This window comes from Phoca vitulina, unplaced genomic scaffold (genome assembly GCF_004348235.1).
Source record: "Phoca vitulina isolate PV1807 unplaced genomic scaffold, GSC_HSeal_1.0 scaffold29, whole genome shotgun sequence".
In the NCBI taxonomy this organism is placed as follows: Eukaryota; Metazoa; Chordata; class Mammalia; order Carnivora; family Phocidae; genus Phoca; species Phoca vitulina.
The window spans coordinates 9,808,021-9,822,268 of NW_022589732.1; the positions used below are offsets into that span (position 1 = coordinate 9,808,021).

The 14,248-nt window shown below is 37.4% G+C and overlaps 1 protein-coding gene across 3 annotated transcripts in view; it reads right to left on the reverse strand.

Annotated features, from left to right (window-relative positions):
* SLC25A16 (solute carrier family 25 member 16) overlaps positions 1–14,248 on the reverse strand; it is a 46,813-nt gene that overhangs the window by 6,979 nt on the left and 25,586 nt on the right. The window contains exons 2-4 of one of the 3 annotated variants that reach the window (XM_032423810.1): positions 13,641–13,718; positions 4,197–4,318; positions 3,834–3,900 (exon numbers count right to left, since the gene is read on the reverse strand). The exons of 1 other annotated variant lie outside the window; for it this stretch is intronic. In XM_032423810.1, the coding sequence (XP_032279701.1) occupies positions 3,834–3,900; positions 4,197–4,316 (187 nt within the window). In that variant the 5' untranslated portion in view covers positions 4,317–4,318; positions 13,641–13,718. The remainder of the gene's footprint in view (positions 1–3,833; positions 3,901–4,196; positions 4,319–13,640; positions 13,719–14,248) is intronic. One more of the 3 variants, XM_032423808.1, reaches the window with a different exon arrangement.

A 14,248-nucleotide genomic window follows, 5' to 3' on the forward strand; every position in this document is an offset into this window, starting at 1 on the left:
TATATGCATTTATTCATTTTTTTTTTTTAAAGATTTTATTTATTTATTTGACAGAGAGAGACACAGCGAGAGAGGGAACGCAAGCAGGGGGAGTGGGAGAGGGAGAAGCAGGCTTCCCGCAGAGCAGGGGCCCAATGCGGGGCTCGATCCCAGGACCCTGGGATCATGACTTGAGCCAAAGGCAGACGCTTAACGACTGAGCCACCCAGGCGCCCTTATTCATTTTTTTTTAAAGATTTATTTATTTATTTGTCAGAGAGAGAGAGAGCGTACAAACAGGGGGAGCAGGAGACAGAGGGAGAAGCAGGCTCCCTGCTGAGCAAGGAGCCGGATGCGGGACTCAATCCCAGGACTCTGGGATCATGACCTGAGCCAAAGGCAGACGCTTAACTGACTGAGCCACCCAGGCGTCCCTGCATCTATTCTTTATACAGAATTCTTATTATAGTATTTTGAATTGATGGTATACAATTTTAGAATATTCATATACTTTTACATTTGGGAAATCTATTTTAAAGACTTAATCTAAAATCTGAAAAAGCTCACAATGAGGAAATTCATAGCAAATTAAATATAAGTTGAAAAAATTAGAAATATATAAATGATGTGGAATAGTATTCAGTGAAATATGACGCAACTAATAAAAAGGACATTTGTGAAGAGTATTCAAATATATGAAAAATGTTTGGGAAATGGGGGAAAATGAAGAAACAAAATTATATATACACTATAATTAGGTTAAAATATATTTTAAAAACAAAATTTAGAGAAGAAAATAGAGCAAAAAATTTTAAAGTTCTGCTTCCAACACAACAGCAATCTAGGTATTCTTTTTTTTTTTAAGATTTTATTTATTTGACAGAGAGAGACACAGTGAGAGAGGGAACACAAGCAGGGGGAGTGGGAGAGGGAGAAGCAGGCTTCCTGCAGAGCAGAGAGCCCGATGCGGGGCTCGATCCCAGGACCCCGGGATCATGACCTGAGCCGAAGGCAGACACTTAACGACTGAGCCACCCAGGCGCCCACAATCTAGGTATTCTGAATGACTTTGTCATTGTTATTGGACTTACAAAAAGGGTGAGAAGGTCTCCAAAAACCCCAGCACCACAGCCTTCCAAAAATATAAGCTGGAGCTTATTCCCAAGTGGGAATTGTGGGCCCATGAGAGAGGTGAAGTGACTCAATACAATGAAGCCATTAGCAGAAAGCTATTGAGATGGATCTTGCCACTGGGTTTGCAGAAGATGGAATCACTGGGTCTGAAACTCGGAGATTAAGATCAAGTAATGGGCTCATAATTAAAGAACATCAACCATAGAAGGAGGCAAATAAATTTATACATTTATAAAATAGTGGGTAAGGTTCAGAAAAATCAGTGAACAAGAAAGAAATTTTTGAAAACATAAAAAGAAAAGCCACAGGTATAAATCAAATAGCAAAGTATAGAAACAAGTACAAATGTTATCGATAATCACAACTATTAGGGGGGCTAATTGGCAATTAAGGATTTTACAGACCAGATTTTTAAAAATATCCAGTTACATAATGATTGCAAAAGAAATACCTAAAACATAAAGACATGAAAAAGTAGAAAATAAAAGGATGAAAAAAGATATACCAGGCAAATATTAACTTGGATCTGTCCAAAAACTAATTATGAGTTAAGGGGAGGGGGCAGGGATTTGAACCATGAATATACTAGATGATATTAAGAATTCTTTTTTAGGGGCACCTGGGTGGCTAAGCGTCTGCCTTTGGCTCAGGTCATGATCTCCAGGTCCTGGGACAGAGCACCATGTCTGGCTCCCACCAGCGGGGAGTCTGCCTCTCCCTCTCCCTCTGCCTCTCACCCTACTTGTGCTCTTTCTGTCTCTCTCTCTCTCTCTAAAATGAATAAACAAAATAAAAAAAAAAAGAATTTTTTTTAAAGTTCATGATGGTGTATGGTTATGCTTTAAAAAAAAAGCATAGAGAGGAGCTGAATACTGAAATACTGTGGATGAAATAAAGTGGATTTGCTTTAAAACAATTTGGGATGAGAGTGGAGGGAATATTTAGGGGCACAGATGAAACAAGACTGATAGTAAGTTGATCGTTGTTGAAGGTAGGTGCTAGGTCCATGGTGGCTCATTATACTATTGCCTACTTTTCAATATGTTTGAAATTTTCCACATTTTAAGCAAAAACAATAAAATAATAAACTCATGGGATGCAGCTGAAGCAGGATTTGGGGGGGGGAAGCCTACATTAGGGGAAAAAAAACCCAAAGGTTGAAAATGAATGAGGTAAGCATCCAAATGAAGAATAAACCTGAGGAAGAAGGAGATAATTAAGAAATGAACAAGAATCAATGAAATGGAAAATAAAGGTAGACTAGAGAAGAAAATAAAAGCCAAAACTGATTCTTTGAAAAATCTAATAACTGATTAAACAAATAAAAATGAAAAAAAGGGGCATGACAATAGAACAGATTAAAAAAATATGAAGAAATAAGGGAATTCTTTTGCCAAGAAAAAAAAGAAAACTAATACAAAAGGGTCAAGTCTAAAATGGAAAAGAAAGGTATGAATTACCAAAAATGGTTCACAAAAGATAGAAAACCTGAATGTTCCTACAACCATTTAAGAAATTAAACCAGGATTTAAAAATCGTCCACAATGAAAACTTTCAAGAAACGGATAATTCTAATTATTTTATAGAGATTATTCCTGAAGATGGAAAATGAGGAAATACTCTTCAACTCATTTATAAGACCTATATAACCTTGATACCCAAACCACACAAGGATATTATAAGAAAAGAAAATTACAAGCTAATCTCATTTAGAAATACAGATGTAAAACTTCTAAAAACAATTAGCAAACTTAATTCAACGGGATATATAAAGGTCATGATGTCATAACCAATTTGGGTTGATCTTAGAACATCTATTAATGTCATTCATCATATTAATAGATTAACAGAGAAAACTTATGATCACCACTGTAAATGCAGGAAAGGATGTCTGATAAAATTCAACATCAATTCACATAAAAATTCTTACCAAAACTTCCTTAACGCCATACATCAACATTATGCTAAGTGAAGAAGTATTACAATAGTCCCTTTAAAATCATTAAGGAGCCAAAATGCCCAGTATCATCACTTCTATTCACTGCTGCATTGTAGGTCCTTAGCTATCACAGTAAACTAAGATAAACATAAATAAATAAGGAAATAAAGATTAGAATGGAAATTTAAAAAATGATATTATTTGTACAGGATATGAATTGCCCACACAGAAACCCCAAAGCATCTACAAGTAACATGGTGGCTGGCTATAATATCAATAAGTAGGATAATGGCTAGCTATAAGATCATATAAAATTAAGTCAAACAATAAACTGAAATGTAATTTTCTAAAAGACACAACACAGCTTATATGGTATCTATAAATATATCTAACAAAAATGTCCAAGACATTCAAAATCCCAACAAGGGTTTTTGTGCAATATCAAAAACTGATTCTAAAATGTGCATGGAATAGCAGAATATCTATAGTTCTTACATTCCTTAAAAAAAAAAAAAAAAGCAAAAAGCATAAGGTAAACGGACTTGTCCTACCAAATATAAAGACTCAGAAAACTGCACTCTATTATTTTTTTAGAAGCACCACTGCAGATCACTGGGGAAAGGAGGGGCTATTTAATAAATGGTCCTGGATCAAATGGTTATCCTTAAGGAAGAAAAAAATAAATCTAAATGGAATAGGGGCTTGAGTACAAAATGCTAAAATTTAAAAATCATTCTTAGAAAAGAATAAAAGATCAAGATTCTGCCAAATTTGAAAATACCTGCATATGGAGCCATTCCTAATATAGTGGGCATCAGGCCTCTGTAAAATCCAAGGCAACCACCTTCCTTTTGAATGAAGAAAAATTAGGAGTGAGATTATATTGTGCTTAGTATGAAAACATCAGAAAAAAACACAACCTACATTCCAATGAAAAAATTATTTTGGAACCCACCCTTAAACATAGATGTGTCATAATTATTATTAATATCAACCATAAAAGAGTTTAAATAACATTCAAAATATCAGTAGAACTTGTGACTCTTGATCTTGGGGTCAAGAGTTCAAGCCCCATGTTGAGCACAGAGCTTACATAAAAAAAAGGGGGGGCACAATATAGGTGAGAAAAGTAAATGTGAAATACCTTTGCATAAATTGTTTTGAATGCATGAATAATTCCTGTATAAGTGTGTTCCCCTTTCACCTGGAATGCTAGGCGTACTCTCACCATGTCAAGAGGGTAAGTACAGATAACTGCTGTCATACCTGAAAAAAAAGTAGAAACTTAAATGTAAAATCATATATATGTATCTTCCTATCATTAGTAGTGTTCTCAAATTACAGCGATGTTGAAAACACAATGCAATAAAAAATGATAGTTTACTGAGAATTATATCATAATATCATCAGCTGAAAAACAACCTTGTAAGCAAAGGGTCACTTTGTAAAATCTTTTCAAATTCTTCCCACTGTGAAGTTATATTATTAACAGGAAAATAGTACAGTATAGGTGGATCATGAGTATTTTTTTTAATTCTATTTCTTGTCTATTCCCAGGTAGGATACCAGAAAGAAAAAACTATCTTCTAGCACTAGGCAAGATATTTGACTTTTTATTTACTATCTCTGATCCTAAAATGAAGACATGCTTTACTTACCAAAGGAATTCTTTTTTTTTTTTTTTAAGATTTTATTTATTTATTTGACAGAGAGAGTGAGGGTGTACACATGAGCAGTGGAAAGGGAAAGGGAGAAGCAGGCTTCCTGATGAGCAGGGAGCCTGACGCAGGGCTCAATCCCAGGACCCTGGGATCATGATCTCAGCTGAAGGCAGATGCTTAACCAACTGAGCCACCCAGGCACCCCTTGGAATTCTTATAAAAATAAAATAAAGGCATTTTTTTTTTAAACTTCAAAGCATGATCATTATTTTCTTTTTAGTACTTTGGTAAATTTGTTGTTGATGAAACATAATAAAAATATAAATGCTCATAGTCATAGAAAAATTTGTTTTAGGAATAAAAATCTGATAAGCAAATTTAGTATTAAGTTCTAGATTTTCATCAATATATAATTTTCAAATTGCATGAACTATCCAGCTGAGCTATTTTAATTAAATCATCTATTTTTTTTTAAAGATTTTATTTATTTATTCATGAGAGACAGAGAGAGAGAGAGGCAGAGGCAGAGGGAGAGGCAGGCTCCCCGCAGAGCAGGGAGCCCAACGCGGGACCCGATCCCAGGACCCTGGGATCATGACCTGAGCAGAAGGCAGACGCTTAACCAACTGAGCCACCCAGGTGTCCCTTAAATCATCTATTTTTAAAATAAATATTACCTTTTTAAAATTTTTATTTCAGTATAGTTAACATATAGGTTAGTTTCAGGTGTATAATATAGTTTCAACAATTCTATACATTACTCAGTGCTCATCAAGATTATGTGTACTCCTAATCCCCTTTACCTAGTTCACCCATCCCCCCATCCACCTCCCCTCTGGAAACCATCTATTTGTTCCCTATAGTTTTTTTTTGTTGTTTTTTTTTTAAGATTTTATTTATTTGAGAGAGAGAGACACAGCAAGAGAGGGAACACAAGCAGGGAGAGTGGGAGAGGGAGAGGGAGAAGCAGGCTTCCCCGCCGAGCAGGGAACCCGACGTGGGGCTCGATCCTAGGACCCTGGGATCATGATCTGAGCCGAAGGCAGACGCCCAACCATCTGAGCCACCCAGGCGCCCCTGTTCCCTATGGTTGACTCTGGTTTTTGTTTTGGAGGGTTTTTGGGGTGTTTTTTCCCTTTGTTCCTTTGTTTCTTAAATTCCACCTATAAGTGAAATCATTTGGTATTTTTTCTGACTTATTTGGCTTACCATTATATTCTCTAGCTCCAGCTATGTTGTTGCAAATGGCAAGATTTCATTCTTTTTTGTCGCTGAATAATATTCCTGTGTGTGTGTGTGTCTCTCTCACATCTTCTTTATCCATTAATCTATTGATGGCCACTAGGGCTGCTTCCATAATTTGGTTATTGTAAATAATGCTGCAAAAAACACAGGGGTGTGTATATCCTTTGGAATTGATATTTTCACATTCTTTGGGTAAATACGCAGTAGGGGAATTACTGGATCATATAGTAATTCTATTTTTAATTTTTTGAGGAATTTCCATTGTCTTCCACCAGTTTGCATTCCCACCAACAGTGCACGAGGGTTCCTGTATGTCCACATCCTTGTCAATACTTGTTTCTTGAGTTATTTTAGCCATTCTGGTCAAGATGTGAGGTGATATCTCATTGTGGTTTTGATTTGCATTTCCCTGATGAAGGGTGATGTTGAGCATCTTATGTGTCTGTTGGCCATCTGTATGTCTTCTTTGGAGAAATGTCTGTTCATGTCTTCTATTTTTTAATTGGATTATTTGCGTTTTTTTATGTTGGGTTATATCAGCTCTTTATATATTTTAGATACTAACCTTTATTGGATATATCATTTGCAAATGTCTTTTCCCATCCAGTAAGTTGTCTTTTAGTTTTGTTGATAGTTTACTACACAGAGCGCTTTTTATTATTTTTTTAACTTTTCAAAAGATTTTATTAGTTGAGAGAGAGAGAGAGCTAGAGAGAGCATGAGCGGGGTGAATGGCAGAGGGAGAAGCAGACTCCTTGCTAAGCAGGGCGCCCAATGCGGGAATCAATCCCGGGACTCTGGGATCATGACCTCAGCTGAAGGCAGACGCTTAACCCACTGAGCCACCCAGGCGCCATCTTATTATTATTTTTAAAGATTTTATTTATTTATTTGAGAGACAGAGAGCACAAGCAGGGGGAGGGACAGAGGGACAAGCAGACTTCCCACTGACCCACCACCCAGGCACCCCTATTTATTATTACTGTTATTATTATTTTTTAAGATTTTATTTATTTATTTGACAGAGAGAGAGAGCACAACCAGGGGGAGCAGCAGAGGGAAAGGGAGAAGCAGGCTCTCCACCAAGCAAGGAGACCGATGCAAGGCTCAATCCCAGGACTCTGGGATCATGACCCAAGTTGAAGGCAGACACTTAATGGATTAAGCCAGCCAGGTGCCCCACCCCAATTTATTTATTTTTTAAATTTTATTTTGAAGTAATCTCCATACTCAACATGGGGCTCAAACTTACAACCTCGAGATCAAGAGTCACACAACTCTACCCACTGAGCCAGCCAGGAGCCCCAGAACCTTTTTATTTTGATCTAGTAAAAATCTTCTGTTTTTTGTAAAATACCAAAGAAATGTACGTCCAATGTAGAAAAATTAGACCAAATAGATAATAAATTAAACATATACATATTCATCCACCAGTAATAATCACTTAAATATATAATATCTCAAATCTTTATACATGTGTATTTACACATATGTAAACACACATTTAAAATGTGATAATAATGTAATTCTGGGGCGGCTGGCTGGCTCAGTCAGTATAGCATTCACCTCTTAACCTTGGGGTCATGAGTTCAAGCCCCACACTGGATGTAGAGATTACTACAAAATAAAAAACAAATTCAACATTATCTGGATGTACCTTTTTTTTTCTTTGACAGAGAGAGAAGAGAGAGAGAACACAAACAGGGTGAGCTGCAGAGGGAGAAGGAGAAGTGGACTCCCTACTGAGCAGGGAGCCTGATGTGGGACTCGATCCCAGGACCGTGGGATCATGACCTAAGCCAAAGGCAGGCGCTTAACTGACTGAGCCACCCAGGCACCCCTGGATGTACCTTAATTAATTAAAACAATCCTCTTAGGGGCACCTGGGTGGCTCAGTCGTTAAGCGTCTGCCTTCGGCTCAGGTCATGATCCCAAGGCCCTGGGATCAAGCCCCGCATCGGGCTCCCTGCTCCGCGGGAAGCCTGCTTCTCCCTCTCCCACTCCCCCTGCTTGTGTTCCCTCTCTCGCTGTGTCTCTCTCTGTCAAATAAATAAATAAAATCTTTAAAAAAAAAAAATCCTCTTAGACATTTAGGTTGTCTAACCTAATTTGCTATATGCTCCATTATTTGCTATATGATATTGTAATAGCGAAAAATGCTTTGGTGAATGACCTTATAACTAAATATTTTTGTGTACCATTTTCATTATAGATAAATTCCTAAAATAGAATTATTAGGTCAAAGACTAAGGCTATTAATACAAATTGTCTTCCAGAAAAATTGTGTCAGTTTGTAATGTCAGCCATTAGAATAAAAGTCCTATTTTCCTGACTGCTCAGGAGTATTAGACAATTATTAGACAATTAGAATATTCAATTATTGGATAATTTTCCCAATATTTAATGGACAAAAAGCATCCTCGCTGTTATTCTGGCTTGTTTCTTATATGACTTTTTCTTTTTTTCCTCCTTTTTTTTTTGGTGGTTTTGTAACTTTATTTGACACTCAGCTGTCAGTTCTCATCCACATTGTATAGATTTTTCAAAGTGGTGCCAGATTTTTGAAAACGGTTACCTATTTTGTATATAGGTAACCAACACATATAGCTTCTTTGATGAATCTTCATCCTCATTACGTCTTTTTTCCTTTATTTTTTAAAAAATTTATTTGAGAGAGGGAGAGAGCACAAGCAGGGGCAGCAGGCAGAGGGAGAAGCAGGCTTCCCGCCAAGCAGGGAGCCCAAGGCGAGGCTCAATCCCAGGACCCTGGGATCATGACCGGAGCCGAAGGCAGACGCTTAACTGACTGAGCCACCCAGGTGCCCCATGTAGGCTTTTAACACTACCTTTTAAACATGATAAATTTGGGTGCCTGGGTGGCTCAATCAGTTAAGCACCTGCCTTCGGCTCCGGTCATGATCTCAGGGTCCTGGGATTGAGCCCTGAATTGAGCTCCCTGTTCAGTGGGGAGTCTGCTTCTCCTCCCTCTCCCTTTGCCCCTCTCCTCTGTTCATGCTCTTTCTCTCAAATAAATAAATAAAATCTTAAAAATAAATAAGTAACTAATTAATTTTAAAAAGTAAAGTGATTTCCATTCTAGGAGCTCCTGGGTGGCTCAGTTGGTTAAGCATCTGACTCTTGATTTCTGCTCAGGTCATGATCTCAGGGTTGTGAATTAGAGCCCCCGAGTCAGGCTCCACTCTGGGCCTGGAGCCTGATTAAGATTTTCTCCCTCCCTCTCCCACATGGGTGCACTCTCTCGCATAAAACAAACAAACAAACAGTGATTTCCATTCTCTTGGCCTAATTTAACTTTTTAGTTTTAAATTTTTTTTCCGTCTGTTTAATTTTATTTATTAGACCTGAGGTATCTTACCCCATTTACTTAGCAAATGCTACTGTAATTTTGCATCCATTTTTATCAGCCCAGACCTAAATCTATACTAACTTTCAGAGCTTCCACGACTCCCTGAAAAAGTCTACATCAGTTTGCCATCCCTTGTACAGGAGGTGGAAAAGAATGTTCTTATGTTATTATCTAGGTATCTTTCATAGCATCTCTACCTGGGTAGTTATAACATTATCTGAGCTAAAAACCTAGACAGCTAATATACAGGTAATACTTCAATGCAAACACATGCAACTCTTAGTTTTCCTTCGAGAATGACAAAAACTAAATTCCTTTAGTCAATGAAGGGAAAGTCAGTTTAAATAATATGTGAAGTAATGGAATTTAATTTTAAATACAAGCAATACTTTGGATCAAGATTAGCCTAATGATGGTCAGAACAGGTTTGACTGATGGAAGATAAGGCTGATTTATGATTAGCGTATCTGTGGTACAGCTGTGATACTTTAAACCTTCCATTCTTTAGTTTGCCCATAGCAATAAAGACTATGTGCCAAGCACACCATATCAGGCGCCTTACAAATACCACCTTTAATCCTCACATGCCAAACACCACCAACAATCCTACAAGGTAGAAGATGGATATTATTATTACTGCTTTAAATTTGAGAATATTGAGGTTCAAAGTAGTTAAGTAACTTGACCAAATTCATAGTTTTCTGTATCACAGAGTAGGATTCGAAACAAAGTTTTCTGGCTCAACCCAGACATATGTTGCTTTCCTATCATTTTGTTTCCTTATTAAACATTTGCTTAGTAATTTCTAAACTTAATTTTTTATTTCAGAAATTCCATCAGTCTAGTGATTAGAACTGTCAATTCCCCACTGCAGCCAGTTTGATTTGTGAGCTCTTTATCTGTGCTATTTGTTTGGTTTTTCTTTTTAAGATTTTATTTATTTATTTGACAGAGAAAGACACAGTGAGAGAGGGAACACAAGCAGGGGGAGTGGGAGAGGGAGAAGTAGGCTTCCCCGCGGAGCAGGGAGCCCGATGCGGGGCTCGATCCCAGGATCCTGGGATCATGACCTGAGCCGAAGGCAGACGCTTAACGGACTGAGCCACCCAGGTGCCCCTGTGCTATTTGTTTTCAATCTATTCATTTTCAAACTTCTAATGGTATTCAAACCAGCCAGGTATGGCAGTCAACGCAGTGACTTTTCTAAATGGCTTCTTTTAAGCTGAATCTAAATTAATACAGTACAAAGGTGGTGTTCCTGAGACAAGGTTTGGCAATAACATTGAGGGGCGCCTAGGTGGCTCAATTGTTAAGCGTCTGCCTTTGGCTCAGGTCATGATCCCAGGGCCCTGGGATCGAGCCCCACATGGGGCTGGGCTCCCTGCTCCATGGGAAGCCTGCTTCTCCCTCTCCCACTCCCCCTGCTTGTGTTCCCTCCCTCACTGTGTCTCTCTCTGTCAAATAAATAAATAAAATCTTTAAAAAAACAAAAAAAACTACATGTTTTGAAAGTTGGCTTAATTTTTTTTACAGGCTGTCCTAAAGATTTTGCAAGGGAAATTTTTAGAAAATAAAATTAGGAGAGATTATCTATAAAACAATTCCATCTTTAATGGAATGTCTCACATTAAGAAGTGTAATGAAGAGAATCAAAAGGCTGACCATTTTAGGGCTTGATTGTGCTGACACAACATAACTTGGTTAAAATTCAGATTTTGCAGGGGTGCCTGGGTGGCTGAGTCGTTAAGCATCTGCCTTCGGCTCAGGTCACGATCCCACGGTCCTGGAATCTAGCCCCGCATGGGGCTCCCTGCTCTGTGGGAAGCCTGCTTCTCCCTCTTCCACTCCCCCTGCTTGTGTTCCTTCTCTCGCTGTCTCTCTGTCAAATAAATAAATAAAATAAAATCTTTTAATAGATAAATAAATAAATAAATAAAATCCAGATTTTGCTAGGATTTTCCCAATTCATCACTATCCATTTTATTTTTACAACTGCTATTAATTTTTACAACTCCTATTTTTTTCTCTTCCCTAATCTGGATCACTTTGGTCTTGCCTATCCCATTTGCTCCCACTGACTCCATTTCTTCCTCCCTTCTTACATGTTCCAAGTCTTCTAGTTGCCTTCTTACTGGCGTCAGGTGGCTTAACATGAAATAACTGTGAGTTAACAAAGTGGCAAATGATAAATTGGTAGAAAATGCATATGTTCAGAAATCGGTAAAGGTACACAGGGCATTAGCTTAAAAGTTGCAAGACCATGAGTCAGACAGGAATTGGCAAGACATAAGTCAGACTGAGGAATGGGCATAATTTAATTGTACATCAGAGAATGGCGAAAAATAATGCCAACGATTACTGGAATGCTAAATTTGTGATCTAGTTTCACAATATTTTAGCCAGTTTATTTTGCCATGTTTTCATATATTTCTTTTAAATTTAAAAAATCAATCAAATCTTCCTAAAGAAAAACAAAACCTGTTAGCATTTGTCAAAAAGAAACAACAGGGGAGGGCGCCTGGGTGGCTCAGTTGGTTAAGTGTCCGCCTTCGGCTCAGGTCATGATCCCAGGGCCCTGGGATTGAGCCCCCAGTTGGGCTCCCTGCTCAGTGGGGAGTCTGTGTGTGTGTCTCTCTCTCTCTGCAGCTCCCCCTGCTTGTGCTCTCTATGTCAAATAAATAAAATTTTTAAAAATAATAAATAATAATAAAATCTTTAAAAAAAAGAAACAACAGGTTTAAAAAGAAAAAGAAAAAGAAAAAAGAAACAACAGGCCCAAAATGGAGTCACTTGTGCTAAGCCCTTATCACCAAACCAAGTCTTAATACTTAACCTTACTTAATACTTAATACTTAATACTTAACTAAATGCAGTTTCAACCTTCTCCAGGAAGGTGCCCACTCTTTCTCTCTTCCCCTTCTGGTTATAAAAGCTTTCCATTTTGTGCAGCTCCCCAGACCTATTTCCTTGCTAGATGGGATGCTGCCCAAAGCATGAATTGTTGCAAAAGCCAATCTGATCCTCAAATTTTCTCAGTTGAATTTTGTTACACAAGGATATAAAAATCACCAAGTTTTGTTGTTGTTTTTCAATATTCCTAAAAACAACTTAATGATTTCAATGTAATTTTAAACCCTGGAATGTAAGCAGAGGATTCTTAATAATTTTGCACTCTGAAATATTGAAAATGAATTAGTGACTTTAAATGTTTACTTATTTTTGGAATGAAGGGGAGGTAAGAAATATTCTTCTGATAATCATATTTTACCCTTCACTCTAAGTATAAAACTATGAAGCCCTCTACAGGGCTAGAAGTAGACTTCTACAAACCCTAACTACAGAAAAAGATTATGATGTCTTGCATTGTTCAAACTAAAAATAATATTACACTGTAAAGTAAGTTTGAGGATATCCAACTAAGTTCTGATTTTCCTCACAATGACTACATTAATGCTTTTTCAAAATACCAAAAGTCCCTGCTTTGCTGGGGACTTAAGCATGAGTATAGTCTACCTGTCAAGTAATCCTGTACTAGCATTATTTTCCTGATTTGAACTTTTCTCATTTCAACTAATTTATTTTTTATTTTTAAACTATTTATTTTTGACTTATGATCAAAACTGATCAAATCGTCAAAAGAACTTAGGAGTATGGACTCTAGAGTGAGCCTGATTGAGTTCAAATTAGACTCCACCACTAACTAGCTGTGTGACCTTGAGCAAATTACTTAACCTGGGTGTCAGCTTCAGAATCTATAAAATGGATTTCACAATAAGTCATTACCCAAATTAGGGTTTTATGAAGCTTAAGTGAGTTAATATATGTAAATAAATGCTTAAAATCATTCCCAATGTATACTAAATATTATATCTAAATGTTAGCTATTATTATTCTCCGAGTCTTTTTCAAGCTATTCATTTTTTGACCCTTTCTTTTGTGAACCAAATCATTTGTCTCCTCTTTTTACCCAATTCTTCCATTCTCAATCACTTCCTGCACATCAAGAATTCAAATAAAAAGAAAAAAAATTTTGTTAATAATATAAAAAGAAAAAGAAAAAAAACAATCAGAGGATTATTGGAGAGAAATATGTAACAAAGTGGGAACTTAGCTTGACTGCTAGTAATCAGACTGACATATGTATCAGTCATCCACATGGTGACTGGGATTTTTCAACTCATAAACCTAGTGTCTCCCATTTTGGCCTTTTTTCTATATTCACATATCTCTCCCTTACTATTCTAACTAGCACTGCTTTACAGAGAGGCCAAAAAAGTCTTCCAAGTGCAATTAAGGGAAATCAGAAACTACCTACCTCAAACAGTGGTGGTGGTAGTTTTCTTCTTCCCCATTTTACAACCACAATCCAATACAGAAAGCAGTATATCTTCACCTACCAGGAAGCAACGAGACTCAATCAAGTTGAGATGTGCCTGCAATTTTTGTGTATGTGCAAACTTCTCTTTTCCTCCCTTAGTCAAGAAACTGAGGACTTAATGATGAATCCAAACCAATTGAGATTGCTTTTTCCCTAGATTCTCACCCTCTTATCATCTCCATAGTATAGAATCCAGGAATTGTCGCAGCCCAAGAACATACTTTTTTTTTTTTAATATTTCATTTATTTATTTGACAGAGGGAGAGAGACAGCGAGAGAGGGAACACAGCAGGGGGAGTGGGAGAGGGAGAAGCAGGCTTCCTGCAGAGCAGGGAGCCCGATGCGGGGCTCGATCCCAGGACCCTGGGATCATGACCTGAGCCAAAGACAGACACTTAACGACTGAGCCACCCAGGCGCCCCTCAAGAACATACTTTAATCAGCAATTAGATTTTCCTGATTTGCAAAGCTTTGAAGAGCTCAACATTACCTCATAATCACTGTATAAAATACAAAAATCCTATGATTACAAATTATATTTGTAA